Source organism: Arachis ipaensis, chromosome B08 (genome assembly GCF_000816755.2).
Source record: "Arachis ipaensis cultivar K30076 chromosome B08, Araip1.1, whole genome shotgun sequence".
In the NCBI taxonomy this organism is placed as follows: domain Eukaryota; kingdom Viridiplantae; phylum Streptophyta; class Magnoliopsida; order Fabales; family Fabaceae; genus Arachis; species Arachis ipaensis.
In genome coordinates, this window is record NC_029792.2 from 265484 (window position 1) to 274214 (window position 8731).

At 38.3% G+C, this 8731-nt stretch overlaps 3 protein-coding genes across 4 annotated transcripts; 2 read left to right on the forward strand and 1 right to left on the reverse strand.

Annotated features, from left to right (window-relative positions):
* Positions 1620–5398, forward strand: LOC107613619 (protein FAR1-RELATED SEQUENCE 5-like). 2 transcript variants are annotated; one of them, XM_021108437.1, is made up of 5 exons: positions 1620–1774; positions 1882–1993; positions 2413–4637; positions 4732–4929; positions 5053–5398. In XM_021108437.1, the coding sequence occupies exons 3-5, from the start codon at positions 3381–3383 to the stop codon at positions 5107–5109; spliced, it is 1512 nt and encodes a 503-aa protein (XP_020964096.1). In that variant the 5' UTR covers positions 1620–1774; positions 1882–1993; positions 2413–3380; the 3' UTR covers positions 5110–5398. The 2 variants fall into 2 exon arrangements, with proteins under 2 accessions (XP_020964096.1, XP_016171194.1); XM_016315708.2 differs by having other exon boundaries at positions 4747–4929.
* Positions 2463–3173, forward strand: LOC107610316 (putative protein FAR1-RELATED SEQUENCE 10). The gene has a single exon (XM_021109417.1). The coding sequence runs from the start codon at positions 2463–2465 to the stop codon at positions 3171–3173; it is 711 nt and encodes a 236-aa protein (XP_020965076.1).
* LOC107612038 (ubiquitin-like-specific protease 1A) lies at positions 6324–8059 on the reverse strand. The gene is made up of 8 exons (XM_016313876.2): positions 7959–8059; positions 7760–7844; positions 7586–7663; positions 7388–7477; positions 7164–7298; positions 6833–6954; positions 6684–6753; positions 6324–6571 (listed from the first exon to the last, which is right to left on the reverse strand). The coding sequence occupies exons 1-8, from the start codon at positions 8021–8023 to the stop codon at positions 6386–6388; spliced, it is 831 nt and encodes a 276-aa protein (XP_016169362.2). The 5' UTR covers positions 8024–8059; the 3' UTR covers positions 6324–6385.

An 8731-nucleotide genomic window follows, 5' to 3' on the forward strand; every position in this document is an offset into this window, starting at 1 on the left:
TATATAATTAAATTTTTTTAATATATATTATATACTAATAATTAATTTTAATATATATTTAACATTATTATATATTTATATTCTAAATCATATTGTATCTGTAATTTTCACGAGAATCTATCATGCATTCTCCCTATTTGAGTTAATCCAAGCTAAATCTAGCTTTTAAAAAAAGGGCAGTGCTACGGTGATGAAATGAAGAATTTTCTTTTCATGCTGAAACAAGGTGGAGTGCATGGATATTGGACGCGTGTAAAGATGTTTCCCAAGACAAAACAAATCTGACGGAAGCAGAGAAACAATAGGCTTTAACTTGTCAAAGTGATTAATAAGTTAGGTAGTAGATTATGTTAATTAAGGTGGTTAAGTGTTTGGGCCAATTTGATTTGAAGCCCAAAAATTTTTTTTGAAGCTATGTTATGCGTTGAAGAAAAATAGATTGGGATGCTCTGTGGAAAATTTTTTTTGAAGCTATGTTATGCGTTGAAGAAAAATAGATTGGGATGCTCTCTGGGCTTTTTTTTTTGAAGCTATGTTATGCGTTGAAGAAAAATAGATTGGGATAATTAAAAATTAAATAAAAAGACAAATATATATATATATATATATCGTGAGATTATATTATAGAGAGCATAATGATCATAGAAAAGACTCACGAGATTGTTGATGCTTTTGGGACAAACAATGGAGTGGGTCCCACGATTTAGACAACCTTGACTTCTTGGAATTGTTAGAACAACAGTGACCACTCACCATCATCATCCACATAATCCTAGTGGAATATTTAATTATTTATTTATTTTTAAACTATTATATATGGTGGAATCTGGAATGTTTGCAATTTACTATAAAATTTTGAATGAAAATGACTCCACCAAAAATGGCCTGCCACATAATGGGTTAGGTAATTAAGCTTGACAACTAATTTTCATTGTATAAATCTATTAAAAACTTAATGTATTTAAGTAATTTCATTGTTTAAATATATTAATTTTTTAATAAATTAAAAAATAAAAGAGATAATTATTTTTCTTTCTTTTATGTGTTTTACTAGTTAGGGTGTATTAAATAAAGATTATAGTATGGTGTAGAATTTATTGAAGAAGACATGCAAAGAAATTACATGTATATTATAAGAATGCAAACTAATTGTATTGTTTTCTTCATAAAAAGTTCAATTACGAAGGGGCAAACAGAATAATCAATATTTGTAGTATTTGCAATATTTAGAAATTTTCGAATCTAATTGCTTGCATGGGTGGTCCTAATATAAGGGCAGTGCTACGGTGATGAAATGAAGAATTTTCTTTTCATGCTGAAACTAGGTGGAGTGCATGGATATTAGACGCGTGTAAAGATGTTTCCCAAGACAAAACAAATCTGACGGAAGCAGAGAAACAACAGGCTTTAACTTGTCAAAGTGATTAATAAGTTAGGTAGTAGATTATGTTAATTAAGGTGGTTAAGTGTTTGGGCCAATTTGATTTGAAGCCCAAAAATTTTTTTTGAAGCTATGTTATGCGTTGAAGAAAAATAGATTGGGATGCTCTCTGGGCTTACTCTCAACAATAATAATAATAATAATAATAATAATAATAATAATAATAATAATAATAAGTGTTGGAACCTTGGAGGAACTAGGGTAACCCACGCTGTAACGATTTCAGGAAGGGGAAGGGTGACGGGCATAGACAGTGAAAGGGCAAAAAAATGGAAGGGTACAAAGGGATACGAGCAAGAGCGGCGCTGATTTATGTCCAAACCATTTACTCCGGTAAGTTTTTCTAACAGAACAGTTTAATTTTGTACATTGAAGATAATGCTTGTTACCGTTGATACCCCGTTGCCTCAAGACAGCGCTTTCTTAAACCCTTCTTTCAGGTTTCAACTTTCACCAGTTCATCCAATCCCAACAATAAGATCTGAATAGAGGAAGACAGAAAAGAGAAGACGAAATTCAAGAATCAGAGTCCTCTTTTTGGCCATCGAAATTGTAAGTTTTCATCTTCTACTTATTTTTGAGGATGTGATGAAAAATAAGTATATGCAGTTGATACCAAGTTTTCTTTATTTGTAAGTTTTATGGGGAATTTGTTGCTAATTCATATAATTTGTGATGTAAATTATTTTTCTGAAGTAATGATGGTTGAGAATAATTTTTAGAAATAAAAAGAAGTTGTTATTGTTGCTGAATGGTTGATTGTAAAATTGTTTAGACTAAGTTGATGAGTAGTTTGTGATGTCAGATATTTTTGCTGCATGTTGATGAGTAATTGTTTATGAAATATCCTATTATGCCACTGCAGTATTGTATTTTCGTAATTAATGAATCACAATGGTGACGAGATTTGTTGTTGCTGTGTTACTGAGCAGTTACTTTTATTATTTATCTTGATGGAAATAATCTTCCAGGGTATTCGTTGTTGAATTTAGTGAACTCCAAAATTTACTGAGAATTTTGAATGGCTGAGAGTGGATATGAATTGTCGGATGAAGAAGCCGATGAGTATCGAGATGTATTGCAGTTGAGTAAGGAAGATATAATGAACAAGGCATTCCGTAGCGATGAAGCAGCATATGAATTTTACAGGATGTTAGGCAAATGTTTTGGTTTTGGTATTCGAAAGGGTGACTCGGGAAAAGATGACAGTGGAAGGGTTATTCGTCGTAGATTTTTTTGTAATAGAGCGGGCCTGAGAGAACGTCGTCACTATGATAGGCTAGATAGGCAGAGAAGTCATAAACCGGAAACGCGGACAAATTGTGAGGCAAAGTTGTCAATCTTCCTTGATGTGGTCAGTGGTATATGGAGGGTGAGAAAAATAGTATTGGATCATAACCACGATTTAACTCCGACATATATGGTTCATATGATGACGAATTTTAGAGAAATAAATTGTTCCGCTAAGGCACAAATATCTGGTATGCAGGCTCATGGTGTTCCGACGTCTAAGATTCTGGGGTATATGGCTGGACAGTCTGGTGGCTATTCTCTAATGGGCTTCACTAAGAAGGATGCTTACAATTATATTAACAAGGCTAAGCGTGCAAAGATTATTGATGGGGACGCTAACGCCGCTGTTGTATACTTGGAGGGGAAAGCGGGGGCTGATCCGATGTCGATGGCTAGGTATAATCTTACTAAGGATAATATGCTAGCCAATATGTTTTAGGCAGATGGTGGCAGTAGAGTTGATTACCAATACTTTGGGGATGTTCTAGCCTTTGATTCGACCTACAAGAAAAATAAATATCAGAGGCCGCTGGTGATATTTTCTGGTGTGAATAACCATAAGCAGACGACAATATTTGGGTTTGGCGTGGTGTTAGATGAAAGCGTTGGGTCTTATAAGTGGTTGCTGGAAAATTTGTTGGAAGTCATGTGTAACAAGAAGCCGTCGGTTGTCGTCACGGATGGCTGTGATTCAATGAAAGCTGCAATCAAGTCTGTTTTTCCGGAGGCAACGCATCGATTGTGTGCTTGGCATATGGAGAAGAATGTAACCGCTAATGTGAAGGAAGAGGGACTACGACAATGTTTCACCCGGTGGCTGTATTCAGAGATGGAAATAGATGAATTTGAGGCTGAGTGGGATGATGCCATTGAAGAGTATGGGTTGCAGAACAGTTTTTGGGCCAAAGAAACTTTTCAGAAGAGGATGATGTGGGCTAATGCGTATTTACAGGACAAGTTCTGTGCAGGGTTTCGGACAACATCCCGGTGCGAAGGCATTAACGCATACGTGAAGAATTTTCTTAAGTCTAGGCACAGTCTCCTTGATATGGTTAAAAATTTGGAGTTGGTCGTGCGAGAGTACCGAAATAACGAATTAGTTGCACAATTTAGATCACTCCATGGGATGCCAGTAATGACAACTTGTTTGGATCCTCTTGAAAGGTATGCTGCAGATGCATACACACGGGAGATATTCGTTGATGCGAAGAAGGAAATAGTGGGTGTCGGTGCAGTTAATTTTGTAGCCAAGATAAGACGTTCTACTACAATGGTGTACACGTTGGAGGAATACGGTGACCCAGGTAGAGAGGTGATTGTCCTGTACGATAGGGTTTCAAGGAAAATGGAGTGCGCATGCAATTTTTGGAGGCAAAAGGGAATACCTTGTAGGCATATGTTTTTTGTAATGAAGCATGAGCACTTGACTCGAATTCCTAATAGCCTGGTTCTGAAGAGGTGGCGAAAGGATGCAAAGTCGTTGGATAAGTATGCTGAGATCACGGAAGTTGGTAGTGAAATTGGTTTCTTGTTGCGCCATGGTGCACTTCATGCAGCCGCACAGTGGATGCTTTATGTTGGAGCCAAGAGCCCTTTGTCTTTCACACAGGCGCTTAAAGGTCTCCATGCGCTGTGTCAAGAACTGGATAGAGGCCCTGAAAATGGGGGTCAGAAGAAAGCTCTTGATATGGTTGACTTACACGACCCTGTTGTTGCGAAGACTAAGGGTGCCCCTCGTGTGAGGAGGCAGGGCGGACGGAAGAGGCGCTGCACCCGTTGTCGCAAAACGGGTCACACAAAACGACACTGCAATGCCGACCGGTCCTTTGTTTCCAAATCTGAAGAGAGCAAAGATTTTCAGGCTACAACTTTAGGGTCGGAGGAGTCTTCACCGACGGAATGGGTGAGAACACCGCATACCCATGTTGATTGTAGCAAGCATAGTTTTCCTTTTAAAAAATTAGGTGTTTTTGTTTCCTTACGATGGCCTCATTCAGCTGTTTGGCGTGCAGATCCGATTCGAACAAGGGAAGAAGGGTGTTACCGGTCCCAATAATTTGTGTGCACCGATTTGGCTGGAGGCATCAGGTTCGAAGATTACCTCACAACATGAAATTTCTGCTGCAGCTGGACATAAGGAGACTATGGAATGGGAGCCGAACACGATAAGTAACACCGACGAAGTAATAGCACAGGTATGTGGTTTTTGTTTCCTAGTCGTACTCAAATAACTGACTTCTGCACTCATGTTCTAATGGCACGTTAAAATAGATGTTCAAACCAGAATTGAGTAATTATGTTTACTTTTACCTATGCAGCTGATGACTGAAATAACTTATCTCAGTTCAAGATTGGGTTCGAGCTCCGCAGCATAAATAGTTGTCCAATTTGGTGTTCCTTAGAGAATTCTGCCTCGTGTGATAATAGAAGTGGTTTATGGTCTTTCTTATTTTAAGTGTTAGTTCTTATATATGCTTGAGTTTATTATTTGCTGGGTAAAAAGAATGGCTACTTAAGTGCCAATGAAATGTAAATTCAAGCATTGATTAATGAGATGTGGATCACTTGTTATATGTTTAGGGTGGAAAATTCTTGCAGGGAAGTATTTGCTATTTGTGTACGTTCGTTACATGAAGTGTGTCTAATAGCCTTGTTTTGATGGTAGCATGAAGTGCAACTAGCATCTGAGGAGACCATTGAAAGATTAACATGAGAGTAACGAAGTGAATACACGAATTAGTAATGGGTAGGCGTAAATTAATTAAGACTCTTTGATATTTAGTTGAGGAGTAACATGAGATTACTGAATCCAATAGTATGAGTAGTAACAGTAACGCGTAACATAACTTTTGATAGTCTTCCATTTGCTGGCAGATCCACTTCCATTTAGTATGCCATTGTTGTTACTTGACAGTATAGCGTTATCATAAATTACTTTCAACTGTTTTTAACCAGCCTTGTTCTATTGAAGAGCAAAAAAATGCAGGCATGTTCTATTTGAGTTTTCGTGCTAGCGGTGGTAAGTTAAAATGTTTAAAGGCTTTAATCAACGAAACTAGCTAGTGAACATTCAATCGCGACTTATGATTACAGTCTTCATAAGTGGTTAGAATTGAGTCTATGGTACCATAGACTTTCACTCACTCATGTTTTCCATGTGCATGGGTTGTTAAGAAATGTAATATTAAAACTAGTTATTCCTCGGGAGGTTGGTTCAATCACTTGGACTACTTTCCATCGGCAGGAACAAGTTTACTTACTGAATATGGAGTAGCATTTCATATACAATTTGTATCTACAGAGGAACATTCACATCATCCTATACGATTACTTTGACTTCTGAGTACAAAATGGTGACCAACAATTACAATCCAAAAAATTTCATCAGGCGCATGTATGGGCACAAAAAAAAAATTAAAGCAAAGCAGATCTCTGTTGAGGCATTTAACTCCAACTAATGTTACCCCAATAGGTGCGGTCACACGACAAGGTTGGTTGTACCCAGATTGTGGTTCTGTCATACTAAGTCAAAAAATTCACTACCTACAAAAGTGTCTAACCAAGACCAATTCCTATTACCAAAGATCCGTTAAAGCATTCCATACTGCATTCAACAACCCAAAAAAGTTTATACTTTCAGCCACATATAACCTAGGGACTTAGTGGCCCCACAGGACTACGGGTCCTGTTTCTTGGTCTAGCTCCTTTCAAGTAAGAGCATATCATATTCCTGTCCCAGAATTGAACCGCTTTTTGTTGAACTTCTTCGGAGATTGGGTTGTGCTCACCCATAACTAGATCAATAGCAATGGTCATTCTGGTGTGTTCATTGATCACCTGTGAGGCATACACATAATGGTAACACATACATTCATTACAACCACATGTACTAAAACCCACATCTTTTACATCAAAGAAAGCAATTTGGTAAAGTCTTTAATTATCCAACCTGAAGGTCATAAGATGCCCATAAATCGTACTGGATCATCCACTCTGCAACCCAAACTCCGCAGTCGTTGCTGCGAACACAGAAATTATGGTTATAAAGAGTAAATTAACCACGGCAGATACGAAAGTGATATAGAGTTCACAGCATACGAGTCGGCTGCCTGTTGAGAAATCTGTGGCTCCTGGATCCTAAACTTGGAGATAGACTTCGGCCCAGTCGTCTTGCACTCGTATGAAGACGTCTCCGACAACAACAGCTCAAGTAACCGAGCCTACAGTGATTTGTGACATATATATTGTTATAAGCATGGGTGGTATGAGTCTTAAAAATTATGAAGAAAAGGGGAACCAATTTTGCTTATTGTTGAAGGGGCAGTCATGTCCTTGTGTCAATAGAACAAAGTCTATAACTAAGTTGATATTAAAAAAATTGGAAAAGGAGAAGGAAATTAGACTAGAATAATATGTCAGAGTAACTCACGACTTCCAGCATTTTATCTATTCGAGCCTGTCGGTCCACACTAGACTTTAATGAATCTAGATAAATCAAATTTTCATCCCACATGTCAACAATCATCAAATACCAATGGCCTCGCATGTGGAGCGGAACATAAATCTGCACCAAGAGGGACCAGAGGCAGTCAGATTGCAACTATTAGTTCTTCCTAAACGGCTAATAAATTTCTGGAATCTAACAAGTATCACCTTCAATAAATTGTCGGCGAACCCCGTGTACTTTGCTACGATGTAATCAAGAGTTGCCTTGCAGTGGTGGCCTGGGTTACTAGCTATTTGCTGCAACAATTATCATTTGGGGGACGGAAGCTCATGAATGAGTTTTACTGCCAAAAAAAACCACAGATCATTTTGCAAAAACAAAATGTAACCGGTTAAGAAAATCACCGCAAAGGTGGTTGGTAGCCACCACCGTCGTTTCTCAGCCTTATTTGAGGAAACCATTGCTACGACAAGGTTGATAACCTACGTGTGGGTCAATTTAGCCGCAAACAATTAGCGAATGTAATCTGAAACAACGAAATTATGTTGCGATGAAATTAAATAGTTGGAGTTGCTTACGTCGTCAACGACCTCCTCTCCGGGGCGTAATGTCAAGAGGGCTTCCCTATTCCCGATGCAATGTTCATTTTCCACCAGGATTTCGCTGACAGGTCGACATAACGAGGAGAAAACCGTGGTCAGTAGGGAAACTAGTTTCTGATGCTAAAAATAATTGTGCACTTCTAAAGAAGACAACCCTAATTATGTAACGGCTTACCTCGGTGATAGCCCGTTGCCGAAGATGTAGGCTGCAACAGCGAGTTCGTGGCCAACAAACTGCATCCCTGGTGGGGGCCAGAATGAGAGGTCCAAGCACTGCCTCGCGATCACGGTGTTGGATTTTAGGAAATAAATTTTCATAAGTATGTTAGTATTGTGGCCCAACATGAATATACCATTAAGAAACCCAAACATGCTACGAAATTATATTTCATTTGCATAGGAATACATAAACAGTTGACGGTTTCCGCGGTAAACGACCCAAGCGGAAAAAAAATTAAAGGGATCCATACAATAGTGATTAATAACAAATGCATTCCAATCAGATTATGACAAGGCTATTGGGCCTAACTGAATCCACCTAGGGCCCAAGATCTATTAGTGGCCCCTGAAACCGCAATGGTAACCATACTGGACTTGCAAATGTTGTGCAAAAAAGTTAACCAAAAGATTTCAAATTCCAAATTTGGCATATATGCTGGCCCAAGAAAAAGGTTAAAGAGGCCAAAAACTTGGCCAAAGGAAGTAGACAAAAAAAAAATTATCCCAGACCCAAAATATTTCTTCATTTCGACACCAATGATGAAAACTAAACAAGAAGAACATAAAGAATCAAATCAATGTTCATCCAGGGTTTCCATGCAGTGTTTCATGTACCTTTGGAGTCTCCTCCGACTTAATGTCCGCACTCCGGTGTGTGTAAAATGTCCATGGAGAGCCAGGACCTGTTGACCTTATGTTTCTTATGAGGTCTTCTGAGGAATTCCCTTC

Bases quoted from the DNA above. Each gene is read 5' to 3' on its own strand.
- LOC107610316 (XM_021109417.1), top strand. From the start codon at position 2,463: ATGGCTGAGAGTGGATATGAATTGTCGGATGAAGAAGCCGATGAGTAT.
- LOC107613619 (XM_021108437.1), top strand. From the start codon at position 3,381: ATGTGTAACAAGAAGCCGTCGGTTGTCGTCACGGATGGCTGTGATTCA. The intron at 4,638-4,731 runs GTGAGAACACCG...GGCCTCATTCAG, and splicing joins AGTCTTCACCGACGGAATGG to CTGTTTGGCGTGCAGATCCG. The intron at 4,930-5,052 runs GTATGTGGTTTT...TTACCTATGCAG, and splicing joins CCGACGAAGTAATAGCACAG to CTGATGACTGAAATAACTTA.
- LOC107612038 (XM_016313876.2), bottom strand. From the start codon at position 8,023: ATGCAGTTTGTTGGCCACGAACTCGCTGTTGCAGCCTACATCTTCGGC. The intron at 7,299-7,387 runs GTGATACTTGTT...CTCTTGGTGCAG, and splicing joins TCGCCGACAATTTATTGAAG to ATTTATGTTCCGCTCCACAT. The intron at 6,572-6,683 runs GTTGGATAATTA...TATGCCTCACAG, and splicing joins GGGCATCTTATGACCTTCAG to GTGATCAATGAACACACCAG.